The sequence below is a fragment of the Apteryx mantelli genome, chromosome 7 (assembly GCF_036417845.1).
Source record: "Apteryx mantelli isolate bAptMan1 chromosome 7, bAptMan1.hap1, whole genome shotgun sequence".
NCBI lineage: Eukaryota > Metazoa > Chordata > Aves > Apterygiformes > Apterygidae > Apteryx > Apteryx mantelli.
In genome coordinates this window covers 13,388,180-13,408,774 of record NC_089984.1, presented here as the reverse complement: position 1 = coordinate 13,408,774, position 20,595 = coordinate 13,388,180, and the positions used below count along the sequence as shown (strand labels likewise).

The following is a 20,595-nucleotide window of genomic DNA, read 5'->3' as shown; positions in this document are numbered from 1 at the left end:
CTTTAAGTTTTGCTGTATTTGTTAATAGTCTGTTCACATAGAGGAGTTCTGTAAAGAAGCTTCATTTTTGTTAGGTGGAAAACTAAACATTGATACAAGAAAAGATTTTTAAATGCCTGAATTTCTGATTCTTCCCACTTCATGATCTCAGCTTGTTGTGTTGTCCTACAGATGCACACATTTCACCCAAAAAAAAAAAAAAAAAACAACTATTGAGGATTAAAAAAAATTAATTAGGCTACAATGGCTTCTTTTATTCTGTCTCTGCAAGGAAATGTCTTAGTCTTGAAGAACAAAAACAGCAGAGAGGATTTAGATATATTTTTCTGAAAAGTGAATTAAAGAATTGGAATAATAAAGACAAATTAAATGAAGATAACTTCTTTTTGTAGGGTTTCTTGGTTGTAGATGGAAGAGATAGTGGTAGCCATAGTTGGACTTACGAGCTACTGTGAAAAATGATCAAGTGTAGAGAAGGAAGGTGAGAACTATGTCAAGGCTTGATAGAGTGGACTAATTATCAAAAACAGTTTGTAGAGGAAGATGTTTCAGATAACTAGCTGGCTGAGACACCAAGAACAAAAATGAAGATGATTAAGGAACTGCCAAATATATAAAAGTGACAATGAGGGGGAAGGGAACTAGAGAAAAAGAACCATTGAACAGAAGTTGAAACTAATCATAACTCAGAAAAAAGATCGAAGCTGTGCGAAGGACCACATTCTGCTGAGTGGAAAGATATCTCTTTGAGAGGGATCTATTTGGGAAGGGTATGGACCTGATGAGTCGGTGTGACTGTATGCAGATGTGTTCTGGGAGCTTGAAGCAGAGAGGAAAAGTTAAGCAACAGGTATAAACAGATAGAGGAAGTCTGCTTGAAACCTAACAGAACATTGCCAGGAAGCCGGAGAGGCAAGGAGAATAACACTGCAGTGTAGAAAAGGATTAAGGAATGAGCAAAACAAGGGTGTCTACGAGCTCCACCAGCTAAGTTCAGAGACTGTCAGTACTAATACAGAAGTCTTTAATGCTAACTATAAGCCGTTTTGCAAACCTCTTATTAAAAGCTGTGGTCTTTCCTTTTGTCTGAGGTATACAAAAATTTTTTCAATTGACTTAAAAACAAAAGTATAATGCCAGTTTGGGGCTCTGACATTTACCGTGGTCTGAATATGTGACTTTAAGACTGGGACCTGCCCTCAGCTCATGCTTTGTTTCTTGCCAAATGATGCAAGTCTTTAATAACTACCATGTTAACTGTTCTGGAAAGTCCAACTTAAGTTGCCGGATCACTGAATTATACATTGCTAAAGTTTTTGATTAAATTCATCCTTTTCAGCTCTTCTGTACTTTCCAACGCATTAGACTGACTTGAGGGAGATGTGAGGAGACTTTAATAAATACATTCTTGTATATGGTAGGAGGCTGTACTTGTTCAAATGCTTATAAAACATACTCCCTCCTCTGTGAATGCATGAAGGCTAAAACATAGTTTCAATACAAAAAAACAGAATGAAAACCTAGTAATACTTCAGAGAACTGAGCCAAGTTGTTTCTAGCAAAATGACAACATAGACCTTGTGGATCATGCCACCAGAGGGAGCATGCAGCTTAATGAAAGAAATGCAACCACATTGGGGAAACTGCATTAGGAACTTTATGTTGAAGTCCAGTATCACTTTTATTGTTTTTAAAGACAGGCTATTAAAGGTTACGATTAACTCACTGTCATTTTCAAACAATCAATAGCTTTGCTTTCCACTATGGTCTAATCATCTCCTGCCATTCTGCCGCCACTCACTCTTTTCTGATCTTTTCCTCCCTCTCACCAAACATCTCATGCTCAGACCACTGGCATGGAAATGTATTTGGCACAAGCAGTGGAGAGAAGGGAGCCTCCCGTGAATGTGCTGCTGGTGGAACAGAAACCCGTCCGGCTGCTGGCAGACTCATTTCAATGAATTCCCTTTCATCCCTACTCTTTCACTTCTGCTGGATGCCAGATCACTGCTTGTGTGGCCAGGCTCTGAGGGTGGGGGAGCATGGGAACCAGTGGTGACAGAAGGTTTTTTCAAATTATTAATTTCAACTGAAAAATTAACTCCAGCTTTAAATAGTCTATTTTATCTTGGCTAGCTATCTAGCATGTAGAAAACAATTTTATTTGGCACCAGATTTAAGATAGAAGCTTGATGGTATATATTGCTGAATAAAAGTAGTAAACGCTTATCTAGCTTTTCCTATATGACCTTTGTACTGTCGATTTTCCTGAGATCAAAGAGAGTCCCCATGTTCTGACAACAGGAAGGTGTTAGGCTTGTATTGTGTTTCTAAATAACTGAATTTGGTATAAAGGAAGAGTAAACACTGTTTAAAGATGATTAAATGGCTTTAGCTGTAAACAATCTCAAGATGAATCTGAACCCTTTAAAAGATTAAAATGTCAAGAATGATGATGGAAATTACGACTGCTATAGGGGGTAATACAGAGGAACATATCCCTCAAAACTTTCTGATTTGTCAGAGGTCTGCTCTTTGCTGACAGTGCAATAGAAGTGTCACCATTATTAGTCACAGACTCAAGTCAACATGTACACTTGGATGCAACAAAAAAATTCCAGACCGTATCTAATACTGCATTATATAACTTTCCTGACATCTGCTAGAGTATCTTTTTTTCTTCTGAGAAGCTGTTCATACAACCTCAGGAAGGAAATTGGCTTTGTAAACTAAATGTATATAAACTATAGTGTGTTCTGACTTTAATAATACCTGGATCCCCATGTCTCTAAAGTGTACAAAGCTTCTTGTTCCAGCTGTCCTTTCACTGATTGTTTCCAGATCTCACAAATCTTTCATTGTTTTCCAGGATATTAATGCACATGCATGTGTTACTGGTAAACCCATCAGCCAAGGGGGGATCCATGGACGTATATCTGCAACTGGTCGTGGTGTCTTCCATGGAATTGAAAACTTCATCAATGAAGCATCATACATGAGTATATTGGGAATGACTCCTGGATTTGGAGATAAAACGTTTGCTGTTCAGGTAACTTTTTTTTCCTTCAACTGCTGGGAAAAAGTGGTAAAGAAAATTCTGGTAGAGCTGCTTTTAAAATGGGCTGTAGCAATAAATCTTGTTGGAGTTTTACGACTTTCAAGATTAACCTTTACTCTCAAACTTCAGAAATGCTTCTCAAACAACATAGGTGCCCTTTATTTTAGACTGTTTTATAAAAACTGAACTTTTGATTGCACTCTACAGGCACAAAGCCAAATCTCCAGTCTTTATCAACATGGGTTGCAAAGACCAAAGTGAGATACTACTGCAGGAGTTCTTTAAACTAAGTTCATTGAAGTGTGTGCAATGCCTGTGGCACCGTTTCTGCCTAAACAAAATTTGTTATACCTTTTTGTAATAAAAACAATAGAAAAGAGAGTAGGAATTGGTAGTATGTTCCTGTTCCACTATAGAATAAACAGTTGGGAAAGCAGAAACTGATACCCTGTCCTAAATTTGTAGGATTGAATGTACATGTTTTGCGTACAGAGGACTTCAAGAAGCTCTGATTTATGTAGTTGAATTTTGAAAGGGTTCAGTGTTCAATAATACGCATTATCTTTCTTAATTTTTCAAAGAAATAACTTGTCCTTTTCACCAGCTTTGATAAACAGTAAGTGGAATGGAGGATCTGGGCGATTGCTTTGTTTTGAGTCGTCTTTCATACCAACGCGCTGGTTGTTAGAAATAGCAGAGGTTACAGTGCCCCCAGCTGTGACCTCTGCGTTGTCATCTAGCTGACCAGTGGGCTGAAACAAACGTCTCTGCCCTGCGCGGACACGGCAGAACCCCCTCTCCCTACCCTTTGGCATCTTCGTGCTGGCAGGGGGCTAACCAGCAGGCACTAAAGCAGAACATTAAACTGAAAACTTGGCCAACCAAATAGCTGAAGATTCCTCTAGGAAAATGAGGATGTAATATTGCAAACAGACCTAGTGCATGCCAAACTGTTACATCAAAGTTTGCTTCTGATAGAGGAAAAAAAGGAACCTTAGAGATAATTGAAGCTATGTTATAGAGGGATTTCATATTCAGCTTTTTTTCCTGTATTACTACTGACAAACTGACATGGATCCCATGACCTTTTGGTCTGCCATTTGTGTTCTTCTGCTTCCGGAATGTGGAATAGTGGCCTGGAATTCCTGTAGAGATGTAGAAAGCGCTAATGAAATGCAAGATTATTTAAATTTAGGTAATCTATTTTGTATGGGATTGCTTCAGAAATGTATTAGAAATAACATAGTTTCCTGCTAGTCTGTTTGTTTTAATGTGAAGAATTAATTGCATCCTTGTTTAATGCTTTCCATTCTGGGAGGGTTTTATGCTTGTAAGCCTTCCTTACCCAAACTAAATGAGAATATTTTTTGGCCTACAAACATTAATCACACCTTGGAAGGGTTGTACAAAAATTTATCAATCCCTCTAAGACAGTGCCAGTCATAAAATAGATAAACATAATGTTACTGTGTTGATAAACATATTGTTACTACAAACCTGTCAAAACAATGAACGCCTCCCTTGTGGTTTTTCAGTATGAAAAACTTTGCACAAATATATATTGCCAGCTATAATGTACAATTTCTACAATGTTGTTATTCAGAGCAGAATGTGCATAGACTTGTGTCATCCTTCCCATGCACATCATCTGATGCCCAGACATGCCAATAGATAAAAAGCTATTCAAAGGTATATAAGCCTCAGCAATAATTGCCAATTTAGCTGAAGGGTTAACTACTTTTCCCTGTCTCTTTCTACCTTCAGGGATTCGGTAACGTGGGCTTGCATTCTATGAGATACTTGCATCGTTTTGGAGCCAAATGTGTTGCTGTTGGAGAGTTCAATGGTTCTATCTGGAATCCTGATGGGATTGACCCAAAGGAACTAGAAGATTACAAATTGGTATGAAACTTAGCAGAGAAGAAGTGGTTTAACTTTTGTTGGTTTTGCAAACACTTAGGATGACTGTAGACTGGTGTTAATTTGTAATATTTAGATCATGCTGCAATTAGTACTTACAAAATGGCTCGGGAATGTTGGTTCTTCTTCCTTTCTCCTTATCCCCATTATGAATGTAGGTGGTTAACACTAACTGATCTTGTGGCTTTGGCAGTTAGTTTGCTTTATTACATTGTACATTTTTTACCTTTTGACCTGACTCTCTGTAAGAGGGCAAGGGTTTGCATGTGCACAGGCTAATTATTTTGGTTTCAGAATTGGAGTTTGTGCTTATTTTGCCTTTCTTGTGACTAAACTAGGAGGGATGCCTCAAGCAAGTTCCTGAAGTATTCCTGACTGAGAATCATAAGCATATGTTAAGACTTCAAAGCACACTTCCTGCTGTTTACTTACCATTGAATGTTGCTAAAGAAATGAAAGCCTGTCTGACAGATGCTAAAATATGATCTCTTATGTAGAGTTCTTAAGGAACTTATTTCATTTGTCATCTTTTAAACAGGGTGCCTTTGTTCTTTTTTACCCCCTTTCTCAAAATAATGAAAAGATTCTCTCACTAGACAAAGGCCATCGATGTAGTGCTAAATTTTAAAATGGTACTTTTCAATCTTATGCAATGCAACTTGTCCTGTGCTTAGCAGACTGATGGGTCATTTCAGTTGTTTGAAAACTATTGCATTTGCCTTGTATTTTAAAGAGTTGAGAGGGACTATACCTTTTTACATACTCCAGAGAGCAAACAACATCAGCATCTTTGTCCAGAGAGCAGTTACGCCTCGATCATGGGAACTTAGACTACTATCCAAGCTTTGTGGGCTGCTTTTTAGTACCTTTTCTAAGTAAGGATAGGAATTATGTTATGTGCTGTCTTACTGGTACCATTTCTTCTCCCTTCTCTCTCTTTTAAAAAGGTTAGAAGATGGGAAGGAAGTAAAACCAGTACACACACTAAACACACTCTGGTTTGTCTCCTTCAAACAGCAACATGGGACAATCATGGGCTTCCCTAAAGCACAGCCCCTGGAGGGCAGCATCCTGGAAACAGACTGTGACATTCTCATCCCTGCTGCCAGCGAGAAGCAGTTGACTAAGGCCAATGCTCACAAGGTCAAAGCAAAAGTAAGTTGGAGAGTTCAAATGCAAATGAAAAGTGGAGAAAGGCTGTTTAAATGCTAGTATTCAGTAATTAGTGTGGCTGGAAACGTACACCTCTGAATCAGCAGTTACTCTGTTGTGATTCCTTTCAGATTATTGCTGAAGGTGCCAATGGGCCTACAACCCCTGAAGCTGACAAAATCTTCCTGGAGCGCAATATCATGGTTATTCCTGTAAGAGTCTGTTTTTGATCTTTGACTTTTGTTACAGGAGTAATGTTTCCATAAATCATAGCAAAATGCTATTTATTGAAGATCTTTATTAATAGCCACTCATTCTCTTAAAGAGGAGTAGTGGGGGGTTTTTTTGTTTTTTTTTTTTAAAGAGTACCTCTGATGTCTGGGAAATGGGTATTTAGTATTGCTTAAGATTGGTAGCATTACCTAAAGATCTCACTGCAACCGTAAATGCCCACTCAAAGATAGCTGAAGGCTATCAATGAAGGCTATGTCTTCAGAAGGGAGAACAATCCACAAGTTTTTCTTAAATCTATAGTTTTCCCTTTTGGAGTATTAGCTGACATTTGCTCAACTAAATAATCCACTAAAGACAGAGGAAGGCAGAGTAAATACACCAGCTGTTTGTCTGTAAACATCATGTCTGTTAGTGATGCTCTGACAGAACTGTGTATCATAGATTGATAGACTAAATGTTGCCTACAGTGATAATTTGAAAGAATAAGATCTATTCAGGAATAATGGTATCCCTTTCCCCAAAGAAAGGGTATCCCAGTCAAGTAAAATATCTGTGAAGAGCAGCTGATCTTCTGGCCTTTGCTAATTGAGATGGCCTAAGGATGCCCTGGTTTTCTTGCTTGAAAACTTGTGCTAAAATAAAAGAAAGCAGTCAAACAAGCACAACTCTACTGTGTTCTAAAGTCAAGTCCACTTTTAAGTCAATAGAAGTAATCCCTGGACTCCAGAAAAGCATGAATATTGTCATGTAAGAGTAACTGGATTGTCTTCTCTACTGCAATTTAAACTAATATTTTTGCTTACTTTTCCTAAATACAATTCAAGACATTACTGTTTCTGTGCAGGATCTTTACCTGAATGCTGGTGGTGTAACAGTATCCTATTTTGAGTGGCTGAAAAACTTGAACCATGTCAGTTACGGCCGCTTGACTTTTAAATACGAAAGGGATTCAAACTACCACTTGCTCAGTAAGTGCTCGTTCCGTTTTCACTTGCCATTTAATTGAATTGGTTAAATGAATTGCAACTCAGTTAAGTTAAATGCATACTTTTTCAGTTATTACCTTGTAATTCAAAAAGTGATGCTTTTTTCAGTTTTGTGAAAATACCGAACACAAACTCATATGTGAAATATTTAGTACTTCTTAATAAACCTCTTACATCTATGTACTTGGTATTTGAAAAGTATTCAGAGTTTTGAGTGGGTAACGTTGTTCTGCACACGCAACAATGGCGAATTTCTGTGAAAGTCAATAACATAGTTGGTACAGGCACTGTAAAAATTGGCTTCTGACCTACAGCTCCACTTGGGGCCATTGCGTGTGCTTCCCAGTTTCTGGGCCAGAATACTGACTACATGGAGAGAATAAGCTTCATGAAAAAGAGCAACGGGATTTCTCTCCATTTTTAAATGAAATTTGTGCAGCAAAGGGTAGTAGGGGGATATGTGAGAATCTCAGGACAAAGTATTTTGTCTGAGGCTATCAAATTAGGAATGTTGGTCCAGATTGCTGTCAGCTTTCTGAAGTTGGTAAGGGAGGATCAGTAAGATCCACAGTCCGCTTACCATCTGACTTTGTCCCATAGCAGTATTACTGCAATATTGATACTCATATTGGAGGCATTCACCTATAAGACTATAGGATTAATATCTTGCCTTTTTCTTAGAACACAAAAAATAAGATGACCCTCCACCCCACCCCCCCCAACCCTGTATTCTGCATTTCATGCCTTTGAATGCTGAAAGTCTTCCAGGGCAGGGGGCAGGGGAGGACACCTATTCGAAACACATTGCTTTCCTTGTTGGTTACCTTGCCTCTGCTTTTTCCACTTTCTAGTGTCTGTCCAGGAAAGCTTGGAAAGAAAATTTGGGAAACATGGTGGAACTATTCCAGTTGTGCCTACAGCAGAATTTCAAGATAGGATATCAGTGAGTAGTTGCTGTGTTTTTTGGCTGTTACTGTAGCTGTATCCTGGTGTTAAGACTGCAGTCTAAATCTTGCCTTTGTAGTTATTAGGGAGGGTTTTGCACCAAGGTGCTAGTGCAGTTAGCTATGTGGCCAAACAATTAAAGGAAAGGATTGATCTAAACTGCTCAGGAGAACTGGAAGTGGGCTATTTTTTCTTTCTTGAGTCCAAAGCAAAATATCTCCAATATGGTTAAAAAGCTACAGTTTTAATATAGACCTTGCTTTGTATTGATAACTGCTTCATAGTGTTAAATCCCTATTTAGATTACAAAAAACTCATCTCCTCTATAAAAGTACCAAATACAGCCTATTTTTGTAACAACACTATAGAATGTTGGATATTTATCTTCTATTACTATCTGAGATTTCAGAAGCTGTTAATCAACTGAGAATGCTTGTTGCTATTTTTCACAGTGACAGACTGGTATCTCCCTTGCTTAAACAAACGATATCAAGTGTTTTTCTCCCCTCCCCCCCACTTTTTTTTTTTTTTAAACAGGGGGAATTCTCTTTGCAGACCAATAAGGACACCACTAAAAAAAAAAACTGAATCTTTTATTTGCTATGGCATATTTGATATTTCTACTGGCTAGACTAATAAACATGTAGGTGTCATTAATAATTTCTTTGATGCCCCATGGCTATTAAAGTTCACGGAGCTTTTGCAGAGGGAAATTGTGCCTCAAACATTACTAGAATTAGTTCTGGAGATGTTGATACAGTTTGCCTGGATTTCCTAAAGGCTTTCAACAGGATCACACACCACAGAATTTGATATGCTATTTCTATAACTTCAAGGTAATACAGACAAGACCTGACTGAAAAAAATTTAGAATGTTCCTCTAAGATTTGAACTACTGGGCAAAAAATGTCAGATGAAATTCAATATTATCTAATGTATAGCAATACATGGTGGGGAAATTTTCATATAAAATGACAGGTTTTGAGCTCATCCATTTTTATTCAAGAGAAAGATCTAGAGGTAACAATAAAATATAAGTTTAGAGTTCCATAGTAATCACAAAGCAAATCCAGTGTTAGGAAGTCTTGTGAAAGGAAGAGAATAAAACTGACTATAATCATGCCACTGTATAAATCCAGAGCACATCTGCCTTCTGAATTCTACATGCAGGTTTGGTGTCTATCTCAGAAATGTTATAGTTCTGGAAAAAGTCCAGAGATGGAGGATAAAAATAATCAAAGATATGGAAGCTCTTCATAAATGGAACAATCAACTAAGCTAGGTCTTATTAGCCTGAAGTGGTCCTGGGACAGAGACAGTAATCTGTAAAATGAGTGATATGAAATAGAATAGATAAGGATAGTTTGTTCACTGGAAGGAAGAACGAGGTAATGTCAAATAAAACTAGTGGAATGAGGCTCAAAATGAACAAAAGGAGGTAGTTCTTAGTACAGCAGAGTTAATCTGCAGAACACCTTCCCATGGGATATATGGAAGCTAAAAGGTTGGTGGTTTGGGGTGTGGGGGGGAATATTCACAATTTCAGGAGGAGATGGGACAAGTTATTAGCAGGAAGAAGGGAATCCAGTACCTCACCTACTAAAACTAGTAAGCCATGCCTCCTCAGGAAGAAATCAAGGGAAATGCATATAAACTTAGCCACTGTCAGATGATAGTAATAGTCCTTTAGCCTGATCCAGTATGAGGCTAGCTTGTTCAGAAATGTTAGACTGAATGAGTAGCGTGGTAAATGGGTTCTGTGGCCTAAAGTAATGGCTGTGACCACTAACACAAGCCTTAGAAACTGGCCTAGTAACTTCTGCATCCAGCCCAAATTTGGATTGGAGGGATAGCATGTCTTTTGGGAAGCCAGGTCTTAAATTATTAGTAAATTACAGCTGTCAGGATGATGGAATACTGAAGCTGATACTCAGTCATCCCAACTCAAGCTATTTATTGTTCTGTGCATTTAAATTTTAATGGGAACAAAGTTATTCTGGAGTTGTTCAGTGCTTATACAGTGTTAAGTATATGAACTGGAGATCCCTGCCCTTCCTAAAACTTGTCCTCAAAATAATTGCAAGTAGCTTCTGTAGGATATTAGGTCTTGGGAGCTCTTTTGTTTAACATCTACTCTGTGTTCTGGAAGCTAAAAATGGTTGCTACAACATCAATAAAGAATTGAAACATCATGCATGCGGTTAACGTAGCTAGGCATCTAAAAAAATTCAGTGCTGAAAAACTTCAGTGCGTCTGAGGTTTTAGGATTGAATTGACCATAGTTAGCACTTCGAGTAACACAGTAAAGTTGATTTAGTTTCAAGTCTTGCATCAGTCATTAAAAGAAAATGAGAGCAAGCTTCAATAATTATGAGAATCCAACATGTCATTGTCCTTAATATATGACTAGTCCTTTTTTGTATTTTGGATTAAAACCTGATTTTATTCCCTGTTCTTGCAGGGTGCATCTGAGAAAGATATCGTCCACTCTGGATTGGCTTACACAATGGAGCGTTCTGCCCGGGTAAATATTGCATTGATAAATGTCCTTGTAGGAAAAAGAGAACTTAAAAGTGGCTTTGCAGCAGTAGTCAAACATGTTGTGCAGAACTTCCTTGCAATAAAAGGAGTAGATAAACAGTTCACAACAGTGGAAGTCACTGCGAGTATGAGGTATTCCTGATGCCTGCGGGGACGGCCAGCTTTAACTGGGCATAGCAGACGTTCGTTACAGACTAATATATGAAATCAGCAAGTATTTTCTAGTAGAAGCTGTAGCAATTAGAAACATATTCATTGTCCTCTTGTGCCTAACTGATGTGGGAGTGCTTTACTTCACCGTCACCAGTTTTAGGTTGATCCCTTTGTACAGTGTTTTTAATTGGTGGGACAAAGACTAATGAAATTTCTTGTTTGCCCCTGTATCTGAGGTACAGATGGATCCAAGACCTAGAAAGGAGCAATGGGGAAATCTGGGAAAGATCTTCTCCCTTTTAGGTCTCAGATGTAGGGGGAAACAAGAAATCTTAGACTTGGTCTTCAAAGAATCTGAACTCTGATACTAGTCTAGGGGCCCTTTATACTCCTGCTTGGATCTTCTAAGTAAAATCTAATGTAGTTCAAATGGAGAAACTTGCAGAAATCATATATAAACCTTTTCTGTTTCAGCAAATCATGCGTACTGCCATGAAGTACAACCTCGGTCTGGACCTGAGAACAGCTGCCTATGTCAATGCAATTGAGAAAGTCTTCAAAGTGTACAATGAGGCTGGTCTGACCTTTACATAAACAGGCCATTACCGCTCCTTATTGTATCCCTTCTTTCTTGCCATTAATGTACCCTCTTCTTGAAAAAGCTTATCACAAGTTTACATGTAACCACAAAAATTTCTTTTCTTCTGACATTATAGTGGATTCTATTCTCAATTAGTTTCAGTCCAAACTAGTTTTTTTATATAATAAAAATCCATGGATTAGGATATTGTATACAAGTATGTATCTGAAGATAACAGTTCATCTGCACTTGTGGGGGCCATTCTGGGTATTTCGCCTACAAAACAAAATGGTACATTTTATGTATGAAAGAGTGGTCTCGCCACCTGGGCCACTTCTCAAACTTCAGATCAGATACTGTACTAGATGAGCGTTTAGCTCACTATTACTTCATGCACTTTTGTTTAATTATGTAATTTTGGCTTTGGCACTTTCAGTAAGGCCTTGTATGATCAATGCTGTGGCATTGTCAAAGGAAGAATGGGCCTCCAGCAGGGATTAACTTCGATAGGAGTCTAATTTTTATTTGTAGTAAAGCCTCAGGCCTGATTCTCTTTAGGCAATGTTTTTTCTTTAACTGTGCTGCTGTTATAGGGCTGCCTTTAATTGCTTGTTCAAGCTAGCTTGCCTATCACAATGAAATATGTAGAGAGGTGACAGAAACTAGTATTTTTATAAGCTGAAACTATCAGGCAACTCTAATTTGGTTATGTTTTTAATCAAGCATCTATGTAACTATTCTGACTACAGGTTGTTTCCTTTTTTTTTAAAAAAAAAAAAAAGGGATGGTCTGAATTCAATAAGTAATCCTAAATTTTTAACATTATTTTTCAGTCTTTTCCTTTCTAAGGCTTTCTGAAAATTAGATATTGTCTCAGTGAACAACTAAAGTGAAACTGAACCCCAAAACAGTTGGCCAAACTACAGAGGAGCTAAAATGCTGCTATGAACTTAATCCACTGTCTTAACACACAGCCTTCTTATTTTTGCCTTCTTATTTTTTCGTCATCTGGAGGTCTTGAATGTTTTGAGTATGTTCAAATGCAACAAAATGGACCTTGACACAATATTGGATCAAGCACAGTTTTTAAAGTTTAATGCTTTTGTCCAGTGGAGTCCCATTGAAGTGCCAGGTGTTATTTATGTAATAAATATGAATGTTTTTTTTAAACGACAATTAGTCCCTCCCAGAAACTCATACTTTTTTTCTAACTACTTTGTAACTGCATGACATAACCTGGAGAGAAGAGCAGTTATTAAAAAAAAGTTGACCTTTCCAAACCTCCTATGCTGGTGTATTACTGTTTTCTATTTCACATACTAAGAGCTTTCAGTAATGCCAAACAACTTGTGAATCTTCACAGCACCCATATTTATTCCTTACATGACTACTGATAATATATGCTGAGTTATCACAAGGTGCTCACTAAACCACATCTTTATCTCATGAACTTGCCTGTTAACAAGACTTCAGAAGCTGGATATGTTTAGTAAATCATTTCAGGTCTTTGCAGCGTCTGGAATTTGTGTGAAGAACTATTTTAGTAGTTAGCATGGAGCAATAAACCTGTGTGATGCATTTAACTAGTGGCTTACTCCATCATATATACTGAAACCCAGGGTTATGGCAGTACTTTCAATTGCCAAAGTGCAGTATATTTTTGCTGCCATTTATTAAAAAAAAAAACAAAAAAAAAAAACAAGCCTTTGAGCATGAAAAAATTACTGTGATCAAGGTGTGGTTCTCTAAACAAAAGATCTGTATCTTGGATCATATATTTCAGTAGAGTTTTTACGTAAACATTTGCTGGATAGCAAAGTGAAATTCAAGGTAAGATTGTATACCTCTGAAATTGCAACCTACTTCCAAAATTTGCAGGCTGTAACACTACAGCAAGTAGCTGCATTACACAGAACAGAAAGACTTTTAAAAGCTCAGCTGGATTAGGTCAGAGGATTCCTGTAGCTAGTGGGATGGTTGAAAGCAAAGTAGCAGTAACAGTGAAGAGACTTGGCTAATTGACTGTATTGCTAATATTGTTCCCCCATGTCCCACTGCCATTTCCTCTCCTTCCCCCTGTTTAGTAGAGTGCCCCAAGTGTGGCTATACATACTTGAAAAACGGGACCCTTTCAGTGTTGAAGCACTCTTAAAAGGATAGGGAAAGCTGGCATAGATGGCCAACTGGGATCTCTTCTACTCCCTACTCCAGAAGGAAAAATCCAAAAGCTGGAAGGTGCCTAGCTTTAAATTTCCCATTTCATGAGCATCATGTAGTCTCATAACTACATGGTAATGCTTGTTTCCCCAGAAGATGCTGAGAGCAAGCAGACCTACCACCAGGCATGGTTTGACCAAACCTAGAGATGAGCCCTTAGTGTGACTGGATTTTCCCCTTGTACAACTTGATTGTAATGTTTACTGACCTGTTATTAACAGCATCTGTTTTGGAGCCCTGCAAAGCATCAACTGAGCATAACTGAAGACTGGTGTATAGGGAGAACTTGTGGTGCTTCCTGTCAAAGACCTGAGACTCTTGAGGAGGTTGACCTCAGAATACAGCACGCCAGCTGGTTTGCCCTTTGCTTGTAGTTAAACATGAATCAAACCATATCAGTGAGTCTACATGTCCGATAGCTACACCACCATTTCGGGACAGGGTATGTTAAGGGCTATGCTGTTGCTGGGTATGACAGCATTGCTGAGCTCAGTCCTAACGCGATCAGACAACTCACAATGAAATCACATGTTCCTTATCGCATTTTGCAACGTCATACCTGTCACACAACTGGGCAAAAGCAGCAGAAGGGCACACAGAGGAAAAAAAAAAAAACAAACAAAAACAGTAAAGCTTCATATGGTTTTGCTAAGAGTTAGTCTAGTTTCAGGATGTGCAGAGTGCAAAGCAGCTCCAGCTTTTTCCTAACCACTGCAGAAGAAAGCAATGTAGAAGAAAGAGAGGTAGACTGAAGTATAACCATACTCTTCTTCAGCTACAGCTGTAGCTCGAATGAGGTTTTTGGCTCAAACTGCTTGGGGAAATGCCCTCCCTCCCCACGTACATGCACACACACTAATCTGGTCTCTGGCTAACGTCTCATTGTCACTGCTTGTATTCACTTACATGCCACTAAATAAACATTCACCAACAAACGCGGTAGGATGTTTTGTAGGGAGTCGGTCAATACTTGACGTTAGATTTGAGCACAGATTTGAAACTGCTCTGAACCATGCCGATTACCTAGAGCACTGTGTGTCTGTGTACGTGTATGCAGTGTCATGCCACCTATTTAGCTCATTTGCATTGGACAGTGTCCCAGCATATAGGCTTCCTGCAAGTGAATTTCGTAAGGCTGACAACCACAATGCTCAGGGTTACCTGCCGCCTGCAAGCTACTACATGCAAAAATATTTATCATACAGAAGTACAAGAAGAACATGGATTTTTTTTTTATTTTCCAGTCCAGGAACAAACTCAATACCACATCAGTGATGACAGCTGTCATTGTTAGAAATAAGCTCTGGAGCAATGATAATTCCTGCTGTAATTCCAAGATGCCAAGTGAGTAACCGCTAAACAATTCTGGTACGAACTGGTGAGACTGCAGTATCTGACTCTTTGCGGATTGCAGTAGCAGGTTATTTCTTTCTCCTTGTTCTCTTTATTTGAATACAGACTGGTACAGCCCAGTCTCTCACTTTCAGCTCAAACCTGATCACTTGCCATCTCTTTTTGCCTGTGTCTGAGAGGAGCCAGGCGAACGTGGTAAGTTACTCCACTGCCGTACTGTGTGCTGCATCGCACAGCAGCGCTTTGCTGTGCAGAGCTGTCGCAGTTACACCCAATGATCCAGCTCAGGCAGTGGCAGCACTACAGCAGTGTCTCGTGCTCTGCCGGCAGCGATAGGGTCTGCTTTGTAGCAAGCATTAGCTTGAGCATGAACACAGTGCTGTGCTGCAGTGGTCACACATACCTTAAACACACCTGAGTCTGTATCTGCGCAATAGCTAACTCCAGTATTACGGATAAGACCAGAGCTGTGAGTACAGTCGCAGAAATACGTAGCTGCTTACCTTGTCTTGAAGTGGGTGTTGCAAGTGCTCAGCTTTCGAGAGACTTACACGCATGGGAGCACGACTTAAGCCCAAAGACAAAACGAGATGAAGATCAGCTCGCAAGGCCCCCATTTATGTTGTGCCCCCTCCAAACTTTCCCTCGGCTCATAAAAACGGAGGCAGCGTTTGGCTGCGTTAGTCGTGTAGCGCAACTTCCGCGGTCTGCTCCAAGAAACACTCCAGTCTTTCTAGACCACGACAACAAATGTTTTTAATGGATGTATAAGCAAAGGATTCCTAAAGAATACTTGCAAGCCATGTAGATTTTAAGGTTTTTATTATTATTTAAGAGTACATGTCATCATAGAAACAAAAATTTCAGTGGTGTTACATTATCTTCACTGTCCAAAGCTTTTTCCCCAGGCGGTTGCTTGATTCGCTACATTTTTCACAGCTTTTTCACCAGTCTCAGCCACTTTGCAGGCTTCATCAATAGCTTTAAAGCAGGAAAAAAGGTAACTGTAGCATCACTGTGATATGGTCCCCTTTCCCACGCGCAGCAAGTGGGAGGGGACACTGATGGGGAAAGGGATGGGAGGCAGGAGAAACTGAAGGAGTCCAGGTGTTGTAGCACCATCTCTGCACAGGCAGAGGAAGAGGCTAAAGAGGCCTCGGTTGCTTTTCGCAGGTCAGCCCTGGCCCTGCAGCACGGCCGCGGGAGCCGAGAGGCCGCACGCGACGCAGGCGCACTGCTCGCTCCCAGCCTCTGTGGCCACCGAGGGCACCGCGAGGTCTCGGGCCCAGAGGCATCGCAACAGAGTGCCGGCAGCCTCTTGCAAGATGATGGGTCTTGGGGGGTGGCAGAGGGGGGAAACCTGTCTGGGATTTCACTGAAGTGACAGGACTGCGATAAGCAGAAATATTACTCTACCTTTCTGACCAGCATCCTTAACCTGGTCCACTACTTGCTGCACAGTCTGGCCCGCTGTGTTAACTGGGATTAGAAAAAGAAGTGTAAATTAAACAGTCTTCACCTTTCTCCAAACTTAGTAATTGCATTGCAGGAGGGATCCCTAAATGTTTCAGTACAAGAAGAAGAAAAGTTATTCCTTAAGGATGATCTCTTTGATGCAGTGGAAGAGAGATGCTATTAGGAATTTGGTTGTAGTTCCCCACTTTACCATGTAGTTTGGTACAGACTAAGATTATGGAAGTTATTGGCATCATTAAGGTATCAGGAAATAAGCCCTAATGGAGAATCAGGTGCAAAGGTCTCTCCTTTTACTGAAACTGGACAGGGTCTGCAGAGACCCATCTTGGGCAGCTTTGTTGGGAAAGAGTCTCTGCCAGCTGCATTAAGCTTGCTGCCTTGAAGTGCCTTGCTGGGACCAGCACATGGGAATTTAATGTTCAGTCTAATATTTTCTCTTTTATCCAGAAAAAAAATTATTCCTTAAGAGACCTAAGTAGTTTTAAAGGTGTGGAGGAAATGTTCAGTAGAGGAGACATAGTGATGGCATGAAGAGCAAAATATAAACCTGTCTTAAAGTGGAGGAACTGCAGCCCTAGAAAATACTAATAAATATTTGGGTGGTCAGCCTCCAATAGGGAGGCTATCAGATCAGGGAAGCCTTGCTTGCAAGAGCTGCTCAAGGAAAAATTTGGGTAAAGGGCCTCCAGTTGAACCTGTATTTGTTTTATTCATCCTGCCTCCAGTTAGGACCTTTTAAAACCATCTGTTCTGCACGACAGCCACCGAAGGGTGGGCGGCCTGAACATACCCGGTGACCAGCTACTCACGAAATAGGATGTGAGCATTGCGTAAGTGACAAATGCTGAAGAAGGACGGCATTTAAGTGGACTGGGAGTGTCTAAAACTTCAAAGCCCCCCAGGCTTGCGTTGAATGGTTCTTCAACAAGAGCTGTTTCATAAGGGCTGTCTCGTAAACCAGCGGCCTGTCTCACCATGGGTTTGTAAGACACTTTTTACAGCTTAGAAGATGCACTAATTATCATCATGCATCATCTTTTGATGTAGTTTACTAGTTGGTGAATGGCATATGCTGATCGTAAGGCGTGGGCAAGGAAAATACCTTTCCTATTGCTGTAAGTTCATGGCTCTCTGGCCTTTTTAGAGCTCTGGGAGAGGTGCTAATTTTAGACACTTGCAAAGACCAGTTGTGCCACTCAACAGAGCAGTGGCTCATGGGGCTGAGCCTCAGGGCACACGCAGGCACCACAGAAGCAGTTCAGCAACCATATAATTAACAACTGCAGATCCCCAGTTAAGAGTCTTGCTCTAGTTTAGGAACCGGCATAAGCCCCTCCTGTGTTTTAATTTAAGCGGGGATTCGGCGGGTACCTCCGTTTATAACGCTTCCAAGGTTGCGTGCAATACTGGGAGCGCAGTCGCAGGCGTCCAGCATCACGGGCTGTTTATTTACTAATGCGCAAATCCTATAGGCAGCACTCAGCAGAGTAAGTGGAAAGCCTCCTACATATTTGCTATTATCCTTGGAAAGGGAAGAGCCCTGAAGCTCACGGCCTGTCGTCACCCAGGGATGGCAGAAGCGAGGCCGGTGCCTGTGATCTTGGCTGGCGTTTCGGGTCCCAGCACCAGCGGGCAGAGGCGAAAGCTGTGTGCGTGGTGGCGCACGCCGGCCTCCCGGCTGCAGAACTGGGTCAGCTTCGAGGGCTCGGGGAAAAGGGGAAGGACTGCTGCTACTCAGACTCGGCTGTTGAAGTTTGTTGACTCTTAAACACTTAGTTCAGTCAGCTGTACATTGAGGAAACCACTCAGCTCCTTCAAGATGATGAACACCGCTTCTAAACCCACACATTGGTCTTATAGCATAGGAAACAATAAATAATGTCCCCTAACATCAAAAAAAAAAATAAAATAAAAAGGGAATATAAACCTCCACAAAACATGCCTTTCTAGGGCTGCTGTACAGCAATGCAAAAAAGGGAAATTTGTTTAAAAAAAGTTTATATGTAGTGGTTACCTGCAACTGCTGAAGGCCTGTTTGATTTTCCTCCATGCTTCAGCATAAAAATGGTTAATTTAAGAATCCACCCAAAATCTCTGGAAAGGGGGGCAGTGGGTGTGTGATTTTGGGGTCTTTCATCTTTCTAGCCAAGGATAATAGTAAATAAGTAGGAGGTTTTCACTTATTACATTAAGCACTGCATATAGGATCTGCACATCAGGAAAGCGTAGAATATATACAAACAGACAAGCAGGTACCCAGCTGAAGTCCCATAAGTAACATTTCTACTGTGTTTGAAGTCACTGACAAAACTCCTGGTGTCAAGAGTTAACCTAAAAGTTGTGTAAAGGAATAGGAAACACAGTCTCAACTACTCATATATTACAGTAAGCGCATGCAGATGTTTCAGGAATCGCATCAGTTAAAAAAAAAAAAAAAATCTCTGTTTGTGTTAAAGCTTCGTTAGCAATGGCTCATCTGAAAGGCATGTTATTTAAATTCAGGACAGATTCTCAAAGTGCCTCAGCAGGAGGGAGCCTGGAGCACACAGAGCCCCCATGGCTACGCTTAGGCTTTTGGTGGGATAAGCGGCTCCAAATACTGGTTGGGCTGCAGCGCTAACAGCAAATCGGAGCTACCTGTACAGGACAGGCTTGCGCAGGTCTGAGCTGGTGGAGGACTTCGGAGAACTGATTCCGCTGTTACAAATGCTCATAACTACCATGACTGCTTCTATTCGTAGATATAATTTTGTATTTGGTATATATGTATTTATATATATATATATATATATATAGTTGAGAGAGGAGGCTGAATATATGTTCAGGCTCACCTCCCCTCTCAGCTTTCTGCTGACCTCTCGTCTCTTCCCGCATCACCTAGACACCCCACAGCAGAAGCCAGAGTGGGAAACTAGAGGTTAACATTGGTCCCTCCTTTACTATAGCATTAGAGGGTTTGACGCTTGCAAGACGCACTGGCCACACTTTGGAGGAGAGCAGCTATAAAGCAGAGTTTACGCACAAGAGCGACGTGCTCCAAGCTGCCGGACAGAAGCCTGCTGGGGCTGGAGCAGAGCCTGTGCTTTCTGAACGCCTGAACGGACGCCTGATGAGGAAAAGCAGCGACGTGTATTTACCTGCCGCCTGCGCTTTATGCTCAGCTTGCTGAGTCGCTTCCTCGGCGAGCTTCTTCCCAATCCCAAACATGGTTGCTTTCTGCCTTCTCTCCCAGCAGACGACGGGCGAGTGGATCCTAAGTTTGGTCTGTTACGATGTTCTCCAAAGTGCAGCTTTTTATAGAGAAAGCTGAACTCCTCCCCGGAGTTACAGGGCAAACGCGAACGGGAACAGGGAAAGGCCAAGAGCCCTTGTTGGGTGATTAATATACGAAGCACAAAAGGGTGATGAGACATTCGTGTTTATTATGTTTTCCTCCCCAGAGAGAGGGCGTGGATTTAATCAGCAGAAGTTTTCCATAGCTTTTGGAATAAAAGCTTTGTTTTTTCCCATACTGAGGAGTTGGTAAACAGCGCGCGTTCCCGGGCTGCCCTGAGGAAACCTCTGCAAGCGGGAGCCGCGGGAGCGGGTCCAGGCAGCGCAGCCCACACTAACCCGGGCAGAACAACATCGCACCGCAAAACATCCAAGAATTGCCTAAATTAACTCTGGCATTTCAAAACCTTACATAGAAAAGTATCCAGTTGCAGAGGATTCTTGCCCAAATTCTTTTTTTTTTTTTTTCCCCCTTCCCAGTTGGACTCAAAGTTTGTAGTTAAAAAAAGAAACGGGGTGGGGGTGGGGTTCATCCTCCGCCTTTTAACCAGTAAGTAACCCACTGACAGTCCTGTGGCACGGAGGGAGGAAACCAAACCCACGGCGCAGCTGGCTCATGTTTTAACCCCGTTTCCAGCAGCCGGCGCAGGAGCCGGGCAAGAGCCGGGTCGTGCCCTTCCCTCCGCCCCGACCCCGGCCCGGGCCCA

The 20,595-nt window shown here is 40.8% G+C and overlaps 2 protein-coding genes across 2 annotated transcripts in view; one reads left to right on the top strand and one right to left on the bottom strand.

Annotated features, from left to right (window-relative positions):
* Nucleotides 1-12,854, top strand: part of GLUD1 (glutamate dehydrogenase 1) — a 30,728-nt gene extending 17,874 nt beyond the window's left edge. Inside the window, exons 6-13 of the mRNA XM_067299802.1 lie at nucleotides 2,870-3,049; nucleotides 4,823-4,960; nucleotides 5,996-6,133; nucleotides 6,262-6,342; nucleotides 7,209-7,332; nucleotides 8,202-8,293; nucleotides 10,757-10,819; nucleotides 11,464-12,854. Coding sequence (XP_067155903.1) covers nucleotides 2,870-3,049; nucleotides 4,823-4,960; nucleotides 5,996-6,133; nucleotides 6,262-6,342; nucleotides 7,209-7,332; nucleotides 8,202-8,293; nucleotides 10,757-10,819; nucleotides 11,464-11,583 — 936 coding nt within the window. The 3' untranslated portion in view covers nucleotides 11,584-12,854. The remainder of the gene's footprint in view (nucleotides 1-2,869; nucleotides 3,050-4,822; nucleotides 4,961-5,995; nucleotides 6,134-6,261; nucleotides 6,343-7,208; nucleotides 7,333-8,201; nucleotides 8,294-10,756; nucleotides 10,820-11,463) is intronic.
* A 3,105-nt stretch (nucleotides 12,855-15,959) lies between these two features.
* LOC106499856 (adipogenesis regulatory factor-like) lies at nucleotides 15,960-19,940 on the bottom strand. The gene is made up of 3 exons (XM_013961479.2): nucleotides 19,753-19,940; nucleotides 16,556-16,618; nucleotides 15,960-16,120 (listed from the first exon to the last, which is right to left on the bottom strand). Exons 1-3 carry the CDS (start codon nucleotides 19,820-19,822, stop codon nucleotides 16,023-16,025), a joined length of 231 nt encoding a protein of 76 aa, XP_013816933.1. The 5' UTR covers nucleotides 19,823-19,940; the 3' UTR covers nucleotides 15,960-16,022.
* Between the last annotated feature and the right edge of the window lie 655 nt (nucleotides 19,941-20,595).

What these genes read in the sequence shown, in the direction of transcription:
- LOC106499856 (XM_013961479.2), bottom strand. Translation starts at nt 19,822, where the DNA reads ATGTTTGGGATTGGGAAGAAGCTCGCCGAGGAAGCGACTCAGCAAGCT. An exon ending in GCATAAAGCGCAGGCGGCAG is followed by an intron (nt 16,619 to 19,752) that starts GTAAATACACGT and finishes TTCTAATCCCAG; the next exon opens with TTAACACAGCGGGCCAGACT. An exon ending in TAAGGATGCTGGTCAGAAAG is followed by an intron (nt 16,121 to 16,555) that starts GTAGAGTAATAT and finishes CCTGCTTTAAAG; the next exon opens with CTATTGATGAAGCCTGCAAA.